Source organism: Austrofundulus limnaeus, unplaced genomic scaffold (genome assembly GCF_001266775.1).
Source record: "Austrofundulus limnaeus strain Quisiro unplaced genomic scaffold, Austrofundulus_limnaeus-1.0 Scaffold22, whole genome shotgun sequence".
Taxonomy (NCBI): Eukaryota; Metazoa; Chordata; class Actinopteri; order Cyprinodontiformes; family Rivulidae; genus Austrofundulus; species Austrofundulus limnaeus.
The window spans coordinates 264166-279723 of NW_013952424.1; the positions used below are offsets into that span (position 1 = coordinate 264166).

The window sequence follows — 15558 nt, forward strand, 5'->3', positions numbered from 1 at the left end:
TATTTAATATAATACAATATAATGAGATTTTAAAAAGCTAACCTGTCTTGCTGATAAAACTTGGTCCAAGACAACGGGCTGTTGGACAATCTTTATCCCTTCTGGGAAACAAAGTGCAGGGAAGCAGAACCAATAGTAGAAATGGTACTTCTTCAGGTCCTGTAGAGTTTTTAAATGAATTTAAAAAGGGTGAAGATGYCAAAGAAAAAAGCACTTGTAAAGATAGTCTTTATTCTTACTGCAAAGGTCAGTAGAATAAATCTGCAAAGAATAGATGGGTTCTTTAATGCAGCTCCAGACCGTATAGCATCCCAGATCTGCAGATAAAAGCCAACAGAGAATTGCAGTTACGCAAATAAATGATTGCATAACTTGCGGACCATTTTTGATGCTTTTAATTCTTTTCAGAAGATATTTTTTCTACCTTGTGAGCCTACTTGAAAACGCATTTGTGTTTGTAAGAATGCTTTGTGGATGTCCTTTACCTCAGCGGCCTCCAACTCCAGCAGAGCCTTCTTATCAGTGTTCTTAAAGGCATCTAGTGTGTTGGTGTTGTGCAACGTTCCAACAGCTGGACAGCATCGAGCRGGGGTCGGACCATCGCTAACAGCAAAAAAAAAAAATGTTTGAACAGTTGAGCATAAACCAATGCAGCTGTACTCTGTAATATTTAGGGAGGCTACAAGTTTTAAAATAATAAATATTACAACAAGAAATTTTAACGAATGCAGTGTTTAAGSAGTCTTCTCATCTCCCAGCTTTAATTTAAAAGGTTTCAACATTCACTACAGCTTTTTAATAGGACTATTTATAGCACCAGGCCCTCCCTTTATTTAATAAAACCACCCCCCCTCTGTTCACCCTGCTGCGCTGTGACGGCTTTCAGGTGAGTTGGAATTATTGTCTGAATAAGTGACATGAGAGTGTTTCTGTGTGTGTTGATTGATTCAGGAAGCTGATTTGTTCCAGCCTCCCAGTGTGAGTTTTAAACACTGGCTTCCTCCAGCACCTGCAGGCTCTCCTCTCTCCACCTCCCTCTTCACTTTACTGCTCGATCTGCTGAGTGKGAAGACTTCTGCTCCTTAAAGTGACAGCTTAGATTCAGCAGAGGTGGGCAGCAGCTCTGTTTAATAACTTTTTCACGTTATGCTAATTTAGGAAAATGTCAGCTTTTTGCCTTCTGGTTATTTCTATTTGAGATTGCAAGCTTAAGTTTCTCAGACTTTATCAGACTTTTGTTATTTTTTAAAATACCGGTACATTTATCCTGAAGCCTCAAAAAAAATTAAATTGAGTTTTTTAAGGCTGCAGGTATTTGTTGCTCATGGTTCTTGAGGCCATTTGAAACATAAATCATGCTTTTCTCAACGTAAACTGAAGGATCATCCACTTTATTTTTCTATTTCATGAGCTGTTGACCAGGAAATGCATGTCCTGTTTCTGTTTTTCAATTTTGCATCTGTGTGAAGAAGACCAAGTTTAAAGGAATGATCCAAATTTAAAGTAGAAAATGGGTTGTTTAAAAGATTTTTTATGGAAATCATCTCAAGTGAATTGTTTCTGGAAGAAATGGGGACAGTATATTTCATAAAATTGATGAGACTGCTGTGGAAAATGCGTTAAGTAGAGAGTGAAGGCTTGCCCCACTTCACCCAAATCCTATAAAGTGTGGCATGACTGCTGAGTATTGGGCTTCAGCTGGTGTTGGTAAGAAGGTAGAAGTGGGTGGTCAGTCCTCTTATAATGCAAATTAGCTGATGGTATGCAACAGTTATCATTCGTAATCATTTTCTACAAGTGATTTATGAGAGCTGGCAATGAGTTTGTCTCACCTGAGTCATACATCTCAACTTGTACGGATTGTCCATAAGTTATAAGGATTTTACGTCATTTTGCAGGTAKATGGGCGTATAGAGCAATCTCACAGATTTTTTCAAGTCTTACGGATTTTTTCAAAACCTCATTTTCAAATTTATCTAACATGTCCATGGGTTAAAAGATAATAAATAACATCAAACAGCCATCTTCCAACCTATTCTGCTGCTAGAAATAAGATTTGAACTGTTTCCTCTCTCCTTTCCTCCTGCTTCGTAGCAGGCGCTTTCATGTTCGCAGCCGATCCCCCACCCCACCCCCCACCCCCGCAGGTGCGAGTTGTACGGATTTTTTGCGAAATTTACAGATTTTTGGGGCTCTTTAGAAAGGTAAACGTCCAAAGAGGTTGACATGTATGCTGAGTCAAGGTTTTTTTGTTTCTATACAATATATAATGTAACTCTAAAATAATATTTTTAATACGTAACAATATATATAATGTATTTTCTTAACATAATGCTGCATGTACTACTAATAAATACCCAAATACATTTCAGCTAAAAAGCATCCAATTAAAAAGAAGCACAGAACAGAATCTGGTTTCTTTTGCGATAAAAACTATATATATAAAATTATATTATAATGTTCTCTTCCAAATTATTATTTTTTGCAGAGTTCATTACTGCATGTGAAGGATGGTTCCTTTTTATGTGTGAATCTGTTTTTTTTKTTGTTTTTGTTTCTTTTTTTTTGCATTTTAACAAGCACAGCAGCAGTGCAATAAAGAAATCCATTAATTAGAACTAAACRTGTTTTTACTTGTTGACTGTGTATCCATTCCGACTTTAAAAGTCTGTTTATTAGTTACTCTTTTTAAGCTAAACAAATGACCAAAAAATATATTAAACAATAGAACTGACTAAATTTATTTCATGATTCAAAACAGCCTGATGTCACAGTTCTAAAAAGAATAAAAACTTTAAATCAGAATTTAAACAACTGGTCGTATAAAGTTAGTTTGTGTTTACTAAATAAAATAACCCCGTAATATTTTCACCTGAAATGATTGGATGTGTTATCTATATTACATATTTGCATTTAAGATTCTACGACGGAGTATTAGGGCCACACGAGATTTTTTTTAAATTATTATTATGAGCTTAAAGTCATAATTTTATGAGAATAAAGTCATAATATTACCAGGTTAAAGTCGTAATATTACGAGATTAAAGTCATAATTTTACAAGAATAAAGTCATGATATTACGAGAATAAAGTCATGATATTACGAGAATAAAGTCATAATACCGTATTACAAGATTGAAGTCGTAATATAATGAGAAAAGTCATAATCATGACGTGTCTATTTCCCGTTCCTCATTTCCTCCTTATTTTCCCCACACCTGCTGTACAGCCATGTATCTGTGTCTGTGTTTATAAAGTAGTCAATGATGACTCGTCACTGTTAGATTAATATGTTTTCATCCAAATTGGCTACGACTAAATCCGTCAATGCATCCATTAATTACAATATGGCTTCAGTTTATAGTCATTTGCACATTTTCCAAGTCCTGCTACTGATAATTTGATGCTAATGTGCTAAAAGATTATTTACTTATAGCAATACTAAAGAACAACTTGACAAGTTGCTCAATATTCCTCATTTTAATGCAGTGGTAACTGCATGCTTTTTTTGTGTAAAGGCTACAATATTATGACTTTTTCTCATAATATTATGACTTTATTTTATACAACTTTAATGTTGTAATATTATGACTTTATTCTCGTAATTAAAAAAAATATAAAAGAAATCTCGTTTTGTGGCCCTAATACTCCGTCGTAAGATTCAGACTGATCAAATAGCTAAATTAAATTTAAGTTATAAGAACTATATTATTATAACTATACTTATATTATTCAGTGCATTTAAATGAGCAACATCAGCACTTTACCTTAGAAGGCTGTTTGTGTAAACTTTACTTACACATCAAATGCACTGAACTCCAATGTCAGACGAGTTGGCAAACCGACCGGATCACCTGTCCAATGGAAACAAAGACAAATCTTTTAAATCAGTTCAGTAAGCAAAGTCTATATTTATCAACTCAAGAGTAGAAACTGCACTCGGCAGTTGTTAAGTACAATGACACCATCTGGCCACACCACTCACCGTTGTAATAGTACCCTTTGATACACTTCGGGCTCTCATCCAATCTGTACTCATTGAGCTTCTTCTGAGTGAGCTGGTGCCAGAATCCTGCCTCCAGAGCGCTGCTGAAGGGGGCGAACTGCAGCTTGAGGTCTGCAGTGGATGATGACGCTTCACTGATGTCAGACGCCATCGCAATTTTACTGATTAAAATCCACAAACTGTGAAATGAAGCAGCAGTATGTTGCACAACACTTAATATTCTGGTATAACACAGCAGTGAAGACACATTCACGACCATAATTTGAATGCAAAGCAAGCAAACTTTACAAATGGATAAGATTAATATGGTATCTTTTGACCTTAGGAGGCAAAGTTCTTTACAACTTTGCTTTTCATTCACTCAGTCAAACGTGCTTTCACTGTGATTAGTAGAGCAGACAAATTAAAATGTGCCCTTCATGAACAGCATGGGAATTATTGTTTTAGGCACAAAGCCTACAATTAGTAGATGATCCAATGCAAATCACGTCATAATTTATTTTGGCTCCTGGGTTTATGACCTCTGATGGTTTCAGGGATTGCATTCAGTCTATGAGTTTTCAAATTAATCACTTAATTAATTTTCACTTCCTGTTAATTGTCAATAAGGAACTCCAGGTAAATCTAAACTTGTTTTATTCTCTACTCCAAACTTATTTGTTGTGTTTGTGTTGGAAGAATAATTAATAAGGTTGATAAAATTCCAATCACAGAAACATCTGGGGAATTTCTAATCTGTTCCAGACATTTTTTAGAGAAAGAAAGATTTAAATGTAAAAGTTTGGAGGGCTCAAAAATGTATTTCCACTTATCAATTTTTACACAAGGACATGTACTGACAATTTGTCTGGTTAATTTCTGATTTTAGGTATCCATTTGTGAGATGTTTCACAAAACACCCAATTACTCAAACTATATAAAATGTTTCATTTTGCTGTGCCTTTACACATCTCTGTGTAATTTTACACTCTAAACTTTTGTTACAATGACAAACCCGCTTCGATATACCAGCCAATCATGAATAGAGTACGGTAATCATTTACTGTGYAGACAGTAACCTGAGATATATCTGTGATTTATGAGTCATCAACTAATTTATACAACATGTCAGTGYGGTAAATGATGCAGAGATACTGTTATTAACACCTAAAGGTGATGATTCTTATTGACCAGCTAGCAGCTTGCTGAGTTTCCACATCAGTGTATGACACCAGCATGGAACACTTGAAACATGTGCTAAAAGTATCAGATATCACCTAAGGTACTGCATAAAAAGAAAGACGACTTTTTTTGCAKAACAGTCACAACACTCACGTGACAATAACCCTCCCCCCTACAGTCACAGCTTCCTCTAAGGTTTACAGTCATGTGTCTCATAATAAAAAYGGTTAAGAACTGTTAACTCGTCTAACAGCTACTATGGGAAACAAGTCTAATTWGTAAAGACCCACCCAACAAAACACTACGTCAAGGTGATCTATGGAGAGTCCTCTAACTCAAAACAAGCAAACTTGGGTCAAACTGTATTCCACCAGCAACAACACACTTATTACTTCACTTCCCAGAAACTCTTCCTGTCACATGAACCCTTCTTTAAGAGTCCAGTTCAAACCTGTAAAGAAAAAAAAAATCACTTTTTAAACACTGTTAACTAAATGTCTATTCGCACAACCACTTGTAAGGCCTAGCTGTCAAATAGAACAATGCAACAAAAATGTGTTTAGTCACTATTCTAATGTCTCCTAGCTGTTCACAAGTCAAGTCTAGAAGGTTTTACAGTGGCAGTTCCAGATCTGGTTCTGGTGTTCTGGTTTTCATAATGTTTTAACTTATTGTTTCCCACATTAAAACACAAGTTAATATGAACTGTTGTCTGTTACAGCCAATTTAATTTGATAAATGTAAATAGAAGTAGCATATCTAAGGGTTTAGTTTATTAGGACATCTCCATTGAGCAGCTCTTACAAACAGGGAAAATACTGATGAAAAATGAACTTGACAAAATAAATAAATTTATAATAAAACTGTTTGATTGTGTTATTCACCCAGGCTAGTTTGAATGCTATTAGACCAATAAAGATGCCGATTAATGTCTGCAGCTGACAAAGATGTTTACAACACCAGGGATAACCTTTTTTCATCATGCTGTGGACAGTGACAGTAAAAGCAGCAGCACCTTTAAGAACGTAAGAACAGTTTTTAATCATAAAAGTCTCAAAAAGGATGAACCTTAAGAAGGAATACAATGACCGTACGAACTGATTTCTGGTCAGTTTTAAACACAGACAGACCCGAATTTGTGAAAACATTACAAGCTTTCTTTGTGCACTTACCTTTAGCAGCGACTTCCTGGTTTAGTTGATCACGTGATCGAGGCGCTTTGTCAATAAAGCGGTGCAGTATGGGTAAGCAGCCCGGTGTTATTAGCATTATTAGCTTAGCTTAGCTGCTGTGTGGATCCCTTTGAGCCTTACGGTGCGTGAACCATTGAGTAAAACACAAAGAACCAAAACACAAACAGAAACGCGCAAACGACAAAGCAGGAGAAAACTGATAAAAACCTATACGTGCCTTTTCTTTTCATGTCGGACGGACAGATGAATCCTGCTGGTGGAAGCGAGTAGAACCAGCAGGTGAAATCTCACGTAGCGGTGAAACAGGTTCTTTCCTTTACTTCTCTTGTATGTCAKACAGGACGTACAAGCTTTATTACTCTGCCTGTATCATGACCAGGAAGTCAGAAATTCCTAAACAGGGTAGCGTAGTGGGAAGGGGCTGTCTCAAAGTAAATCATCCTTCTAACTAAGGCAGTAGAAAAACGCTGAAATATCAATATCTTTGCACTTTCTAGCTAGAGCTCTGTTGTGTGTGGCATCRTTTGATCTTAGACTTAAAAATACATGACAGAGGAGCCATTCTGTGTTGGCCCCTAAATCAGTAGAGTAACTGATAATTGCAAACTAATCCATCCATTATAGCATTTATTTCAAAAGATTGGTTTTTGAATTTGTTGTGGGGATCAGAACTTGACTTGTTCATAGAAATGATGAGTAAATATTACGTCTCACAGAAGCACAAATTTACTAACTAGGCAAATATATATACAAACATTAATTTTGCTTTAATCTTTATAAAGCACTTCAAGTTGCTTTTGAGCTCCAAGTACTATATTTATTAACTTCAATTAATAAAAGCTCTGTAGGCTTTGTTTTTATAATCACTATGGTGCCTTCAGGGCCCACACACTATTAAAAGCACTCAGATTTTTGTACTAAAAGTGAATTCAGTTGACCACTGGCTATGTTCACAAGTCTTTCAATATTCCCTCTTATTTTATGTAAGCCACTACTCTAACTGTGGTGTTTGTGTCAAATAAATGTTCTTCTTTTCAAGTATAACTGGAGCCCAAAAACATTCATACTCTTCATTGCAATGTTTACTCAGCAGCAGAAAACTTGTGACATCTATGTCCCTCAAAACACAGAGCACAAATGAGATCCCCGCTCATCTTAGTAAACAGGTTTCCATCCAACAGCACCACAGAGGGACTGAAATCAGCACTGGTTCCTGTTTGTTTGGCTCAGAGCTGAAGGCTGTTAACTGTCCCAAAGGCTCAGAAATGGATTAAAATTATTCAGTATTTGGAGTGATTCGCCTCTCTTTTTCCAAAACAAACAAAGTTTCAGTCCGTATAACGAGACCTGAGGTCCTGTGAATTCTAAAGGTAGCAAAAATCTTAGTGTCTCTCACAACATTTTAAAATAAACAAAACTTGGATCCCATGCTTGAATAGTGTTGAATCCATCTACATCACCAAAGCAAATCAGAGGTGTGTAGTAACTAAATATATTTAGTTTGTTACAATATGAAAGTAATTCTTTGAGGATGTGTAATTTTACCATTTTTTAAATCATAACTTTTATTTTGTTACATTTAAAACCTAAAAATACTACTTTCACTTATTTACTTTAAAATGTAACACTTGTTACAAATATGCAATTATGAATATGACTGGAACTCATCATGAAAAGAGTTGTTTATGCACTCTAAAAAAATAAAGTGTTGAATCTGCTTAACCAAGTTATGTCAACTGGTTTCACCGAGCCTAGTTGAGTAAATGTAAAGCAATTTAAATATTCTATTAAAAAATGGTAAATTGCTCAATTAATCAACTCGGTTTAGTGGAACCAGTTTGCTGAAGTAAATTCATCACTTTATTTGTCAGAGTATGTGCAAAAGTACTTTTATTTTCCTGATTGTGAGCAGTTTTATGACTTTTACGTAAGTACTTCGGTAATGCTTTCTTTTACGGTACCCTTATTACCATGTCATTACGTGGTAATTACAGTACAAAAGAAAAACTACTGTTAGTAAAACTACCTTTATTGGGTAACTACAATCAAATTACTATTCAATTGTAACTCAACACTATATTTATAACCAAAAGAATGCCACTAAATTTTGGGGGTAGTGGTTAATTGCAAAAAAAATAACTTTAAAACTGTCCAAATTACCTACTACTCATTTAGGTGTTACATAGTGAATTGTAATACATTACCAGGTAAGTGCTACATTACTGCAGACAATTAATTACATAGTAAAATTGTACCCTAATTACCACGTAATTAATAAGGTAGTAATTGCATTTAATTAGCAACTTTATTACCTTGTAATTAAATGGTAACAAAGGTACCATAAAGGAAAGCGTTACCAGTACTTCTTTTATCATTGAAATAMATTTTTACCAAAGTAATTTTCTGTTAAGGTATTTTTACTTTTACTTAATTATTTCTTTCAAGTACTTTATAGACCTCTGCAGGAATCGTACTGTAATGTATGAAGCTATAAGGGGTTTGCATATGTGGTCATCTCAATATGAACATGAAATTATTCATTTGAAGAATAAAGATTTCAGAAAATGTATTTACATTGTAGTATTGTATTTAAATTAAGAACTTATTTGGGTTAATGTCATGACATTGCCAAGAATTAATGACAAGACATTTCATTACATAGACATAAATCCAAACTCAACCCAAAAGCATAAAKCAAACTGTTAAAATTCAGTGTAGCACTTCTAAAAAGAGAAGAATTCTTTATTTACTGAAAGAGATATAATGAGTCAAACAAGCACCATAGTTTAGCATGTCCACAAACAGCCACAAAACAAATTGTAACAAAACATGACACAGTAGTATACGTCTGTCACCTTGAGCTTTATGTCTTTAACTGACATTTACAAACAAGGTTTGAATGTCAGCATTTAGCAGCACGATATTTGCTTTGTTTGTGGGCTCAATATCTGCAGTGTGGAGTTTTATTTWAACAGTGTGAGAGTCTCTACTTTTCTCACGCTGCCTTCTTCTATGWGTTTCACATAAAGCGTGCGTTTATTGTGCTGCACAGTAGGGCTCCACAGCATTCTGTCTTTCTAATCTCAGAATTATTTATTTTTCTTATATTCTGATTCAACGGTTCGTGGGARTAAACTCCACAATCTAAATCGAGGCTTAAGACAAAGAACAGGATTAGCAGTTTAATTAAGGATTCTCAGATTACATATTAGGCAAAGTGAGCAACAGAAACCCCAAAACTCTGGATAAACTGGATTCCCCATAAGTCAATACATTTTTAAATCATTTGTCTTTTTTTTAACATCAGTTCATGTCTTTAATAGCTGAAATACAACAATCAGATTCATTTCATTTGCATTAACCTCAATGATTGGGCCAACGTACAACCTACTAGTCTAACTTTAGAGTAAAAATAAAAGGAATCCTGGACATTACTCTTAAAAAGTTCTGTAGAAAGTCTTGAATCCACATGCCTCAGACTAGATTTTCTGCAACTGGCTCCTAGATGGACTCTTGCAAACGACAAATCCTCTAGGAATAATTTGACACAAACTTCTGGCTTCCTTAGATAAATGGTGTTTCAGTATAAACTGAATGTGAATGTATTGTATCATAATATAAATTGAATTGTCTATAATTGGATTAGATTTGGATCTTAATTGGATTTCTGATTTTAACTTGTTTTTTTGTTTGAACAGTGCTCTGAGATAACTTTTGTTGTGAACTGCTCATGAATGAACTCCATTGAATTTTAAGGCTAGATGCTGTTAAATTTTAATAAAGTAAACTTACAAAACAAACTCTAACTTTTTATAAACTGTGACGCTTCGTTCAAAAGCTAAGTATTATACCATTTAACAGGATTACCTCCATATTAGTGATAAATATTTTGATAACTGAGTCTAATTTATTTTCATTTTGCTCCCTAAGAGACCAGAAAAAAGTGTATTATTGAAGTTATATATTACATATAAAAGATTACTGAAACTGCCGTGCGTGACTAAAAAAAGAAGACAAAAATGAATGTGGGTACAAAAAAACCCTCAAAAGTAAAGACTAACAGAAAATGAACATCCATAAATTGTGTTTCAGACTGAGTGTCGTGGGATAATAAATTGGGTTTTGAGGAACCTTTYACAAGTCTATAATGGAGTGATAAGAAAGGCATTAATAAAAGTCTTCATTAATCATTACAGGTCTTTTTTCTGTTTCCAGAAATATTACTCCAAGTTCAAATGTCAAAGAAGATCTAAAACACATTAATACAAGAACATTCAGAGGACAGAATACAGATTAAAATACCTTCAGTGTAACATAAATAGTTCAAGTAAAGGAAGAACAAGTGCAATATGTTTAAAACCACTTTTTTTCTTTCAGTAAAATACCGATTTCAAAAATACCTCCAACTCAGTTTTAGCTCTGATTTTTTAGATTAAACTGAGYATTGAATCATGAATCATCATTGCTATTAGCAATCTAGCATTTTATGTAACTGGTGAATCAGCTCATTACATTCACTGATTCACAACATTAAAACAGGACTTCAGCAAGTTGCCTCTAATATGAGAAGACTCAAAAAATACTCAAAGCAAATTGCTTTTTGAACATTTGAAATTGTGCATTTTTTATTATTATTAGAGATATTTTGTAAGTTATTTTGTTAAATCTTCATTTTTTWAATTTACCACAAGGCATCAGTCTGCAGTGTTTGTTGGATGCAGTTGAATGAGTCACAAAAAGTTTAATTAAAAACAATTTGCACAAATCTTACGTTTATAATTATTTTTGGACAGCATTGCAAAATTATGTTTGCTACATTTAAGCTAAAAATACAATAACAAATGCTATGTGTAAAATGTTAACATATAAAAGTAAATTGTTAAAACCTACAAAGTAGCTTCAGGTAAACAAAATCATTACAGTTTTTATCAAATACCAGGATTGTAAGACACGTATCATCAAGACTCATTGTTTTCTGGTTAAAAATGTGTTTCTTAATGTTTTTGTTCTCATACAGATTTTCACATATGATGACAGTTAAACATAGCAGAACACTATTAAGTAAAACTTTGTGACWTGCCTTTGTTATTGCTACAAACTGACTTGATTGTGTTTTAAATTTTGTTTTAAAATAAGCACACTTAGCACATCCCAGAATATCTTACTGTATTAAAAAGCATTTATCTCAGATTTTCTCTTGAAGCAGCATGGCAGATCACAGATTTACTCACAATGTATAGGTGCTTGCAGTATTTATTTTTCAGATGTATGTTGTTTCAGCATTGTCAAAGCACGTGTCACATTTTTATTTTTAGTGCAATAAATAAATAATATGTACCTTTTTGACACACACTTTGCTGTCAACATGAGGTGTTTGTTGGCAGGTTTAAAAAACTTAGACCACAGGTATTTTTTTTAACCAAAATATAAATGGATATACAGTATAATCAAGCAGAGATCAGTGTTGCTGCCTCTTATTATTAAAGACTTAATTGACAGTGAGCTTCCTATTTAATTTCTTCAAAAAGCATCTAACGTAGAACACCGTTGACCAAGTTTATGCTCATGTTCCTGTTTGTTCAAGGTGGGATTATCATGAAAGTTTATGAACAATTCATATCTTGTCTGTTGTAAATATGCAGCTAATTAAACCTCAGTTTAGAGGAACAGAGTTTAAATCTGACCAGACTGACTAGCTTACAGCTAAGACCAAGACCAAAATGGAAATATGCTGCCATCAAATAGCACTATATCCAAAACTTTCATTACATTTTTTTGCAAATACAGTTTCATAAACKTTTGCATCCCCATTATTTCACCTATCATTTATTTACATTGAATTGGATGATTATTCGCAAGTGCAAATAGCAGCAACAGCTAGCTTTAGCACTTCTGTCAATGCCTGGGGTAATTTCAGCAGAAATTTGGTAATTGTTCTGGCAGAATAGCCATGAAGTGCAAAYCAGTAYAAAAGTTTATGAAATAGAAATTGCATAACTGCCATTGAAGTTTGGAGATTGAAGCTGTTTTTTTACATCTGCAATTTGCTTTTGTCTTGGCTGTAATCAGACTAGCCATTAGCTCATCCGTCCTGTTAGAATTAAACTTCACTTCTCCAAATTGAGGCCATTCAAAGAGCTATCTGCAACAGGTAAGATATTAATTGCTCATAATCTTTTCGCAAACCCTACTTAAATATGTTTAAACTTAAGTTCAAATGTCTCTGGCTCAAAACACATCCTTAAAATAACAGACAAAATAAATAACAATGGGTTTAAGCTCCTTTTCAACTTGTTTGGTCAACCTGCATTTTATAAAAGCAATAATTTGGAATATATTGTACAATAATGAATATTTTCACTCAAAATGCGTATCTTAACCTTATCTACACCAAAAAATCTGAGCTTATCTGTGAGTTGCAGCAACATTTAGACACCATATTTGTTCGAAGTTTTGTTCTGCTTGTCAAAAGYCCATCACAAATTAATTTTAAGTATATTTTTGAAAACCCGTTTGAAGTTCCCATTGCAGAGCGGGTATATAAAGGGGTTCAGGGTGGAGTTGATATAACCGAGCCAAATGGTGAACATGTGAAGATCGTGATGCACACACTCTGGRCAGAATGCCATCACCATAAAAACTATGAAGTAAGGGATCCAACACAGTAAGAAGGCGGCAATTATAAAACCTAACTGCTTGGCTGCTTTGTGCTCCTTGTGAATCCGCAGACTTTGAATCCGGTGCCGTGACTGGTCAATAAATCGGTGCCATGCTTGTCTCAGAGACACCRCGTTATCTGGGTCTATTTTAGCATCTTCGGCACCTTCCTCGGGCCACGGCAGAGCTTGACTTGGGTCGTAGCTGTTGTACAGAACAGATGTGTATCTCTGAACGTCTGACAACTGGCTGCCACCGCGCACTCCGCTCACCGGGTTTGTCACTGTGACGTGACATTCATTTAGGGAGGCTTGGAGTTTGGCCTCGTTGTTTCCACCTGAGCATGTCATTTCCTGCGGCGCTGACGGTTGACTCAGGGGAATCTCAGCGTCTGACTGCCTCTCTTCGGGAGACAGAGAGCATGTTTTTGCTTTGCGTGCCATTCTTAGTCGTTTTGTTGTCATGGTAAGCAGTGACGTCTGCTGGCACTTTACACCTATTTTCCTGTGAGCTCTAAATGGAGCAGCTTTGCTTTTATCAGCATCTTCAAGGGAATATGTTTGGTCAATAGTGTTCTGGTCCAGCAGTCGTTCTTTTTTCGATGTTTTCATCGAGGAGTCATTTTCTTTCTTGGGCGACTTGGAGTCGCTTTTATTCWGACTTTGAGCATTTCCTCCATTCTCATTTTCCCCAAATGAATCTGCTGGATGAATGATTCTCTCTCTGTCTCTTAGGTGCTGCCTCACAGCCAAGTAGATATGTGTGTAAAACCACAGCATCAAAATCGAGGGCACGTAGAAGTTGAAGACTGCAGTGATAACCTTGAACCATGTGACAAAACGGAAGTCCGTGTCACACTTGTTCTCCTCCTCAGGTTTAAGGTCCACGTGCGAGAACGACCTCCACCCCAAAATAGGAACTATCCACATCAACGAGAGCAGCCAGGCGCCGGAGATCATCACACTGGCTTTGCCTCGCGTTCGATACTTCAGGTACTTTAGTGGCTGCCTGACCGAGCGATACCGATCTAAACACAGGATAAACAAGCTGAAAATGGAAGCTGTGCTCGCTACGTAGTCCATGATCAGCCAGAACTGGCACACGGCCCGCCCCAGCTTCCACTCATCCTCCAGCAGATACATCAAGTTCAGAGGCATGACGGTCGCCCCTACGATCAGGTCGGCCACCGACAGGCTGACGATGTACAGGTTCCCCACCGTGTGGAGACTCTTTTCTTTCTTCACGGCATAGAGGACAAGCAGGTTCATTATGATRGTGAGAAGAGAGAGGAGTCCCAGAGAAACCCCCAGCAGGGCGTATTGAAAGGGATTATGAAGGGTCCGGGTGTGGTTGTGCCTCGACACGCTACTCCAACTCTTATTGCTGTCGTTGGTGTTGAGGTCGAGAGAGTCCGTGAAAGGTAACAGACCCGATTCCATCATGTTAGGTGAGACAAAGACTTCTAGATTCAGTCACATTCTGGACAGCTGTCGGTCGGGGTGCGCATCATGTTTCTGAAGGTAATGAGGCGACTCCGTTTGGGTCTGACAGCTGTTTGAAGCAGAGCATGATGACCACTGGACAGATACTCCTTCAGCATCAATCAGTGTCTCTTCAGTCTGTTGTTGGTCTTGATGATTCAAGCATCTGGGAAAAAGTGACAAAAAAAAGGTCGGATTAATTCTTTTCACCACTCAATAAAAAAAGCACAAAACAGAAGTTATTATTCAAAACACAGTATTAAAGAAACAATAGACAGAAATGAAATACAGATATTTCTTGTAAATGAGACCACCTGTCTCAYTGAGATTACTTATCTGAATATAAAAGAAAAATCCAAGTCATGCAAGGCAGTTTCTCCTTCAATCCTTTTTTTACAGTTTGGACTCAGCAGTCTATAAAGCCTAAAATCTCTGTCCTTTCTTCTCCTTCACTGTCCAGCTGGCTTTCTCCAACACTTACACAAGCGGAGGGCAGCAAATCCCATCAGCAACACAGCAGTGGACAAACTGTGTCATTCGCTAAAAGGAGTCACTGATACATTGCCAGGGCAGTGTGATGGAACTTAGGTCCTAGGATTTTTCAGAAACCTTTAGATCAACAAAAAATAAAAATAAATACAAAAACGAATGGGTGAAAGCACAGTAGGACGTTTAATATTAAAACATATCACTATGGGGCTGCGAAAACCACTTATCTTAACAGTTGGGGTATCGATTTTTTATGAGAGAGAGGCCTAAAATAGGCTCGTTGTCATGGGTGCAGGTGGCGTTTCTGTTTACGAATGATCTTTTTAGGAGAAAGAATGTTTTGTTGCTTTCAATTGAACTTATTGAATTGACATTTTAACTTTTCAAGGGTCCCTTTTGTCACTGAGTACAACTGACGTGGCAGTTTTTTTTTTATCATAAGTGTTGATTTTTTAAATAAGCCACTCTTTGTAATTATACAAATGAAGACTGAATTGCATGGCATCTATCTATCTATCTATCTATCTATCTATCTATCTATCTATCTATCTATCTATCTATCTATCTATCTA

At 35.8% G+C, this 15558-nt stretch overlaps 2 protein-coding genes across 5 annotated transcripts in view; both read right to left on the reverse strand.

Annotated features, from left to right (window-relative positions):
• atg7 (ATG7 autophagy related 7 homolog (S. cerevisiae)) overlaps positions 1–6688 on the reverse strand; it is an 89781-nt gene extending 83093 nt beyond the window's left edge. The window contains exons 1-6 of one of the 4 annotated variants that reach the window (XM_014004108.1): positions 6577–6688; positions 3985–4184; positions 3799–3853; positions 486–603; positions 240–317; positions 43–159 (exon numbers count right to left, since the gene is read on the reverse strand). In XM_014004108.1, the coding sequence (XP_013859562.1) occupies positions 43–159; positions 240–317; positions 486–603; positions 3799–3853; positions 3985–4156 (540 nt within the window). In that variant the 5' untranslated portion in view covers positions 4157–4184; positions 6577–6688. Of the gene's footprint in view, positions 1–42; positions 160–239; positions 318–485; positions 604–3798; positions 3854–3984; positions 4185–5456; positions 6144–6338; positions 6547–6576 lie in introns of those variants that run through there. The other 3 variants (XM_014004106.1, XM_014004107.1, XM_014004109.1) reach the window with 3 other exon arrangements.
• A 3955-nt stretch (positions 6689–10643) lies between these two features.
• The window catches only part of hrh1 (histamine receptor H1), an 8187-nt gene continuing 3272 nt past the window's right edge, over positions 10644–15558 (reverse strand). Inside the window, exon 3 of the mRNA XM_014004090.1 lies at positions 10644–14663. Within this exon, the coding sequence (XP_013859544.1) occupies positions 12836–14458 (1623 nt within the window). The 5' untranslated portion in view covers positions 14459–14663 and the 3' untranslated portion in view covers positions 10644–12835. The remainder of the gene's footprint in view (positions 14664–15558) is intronic.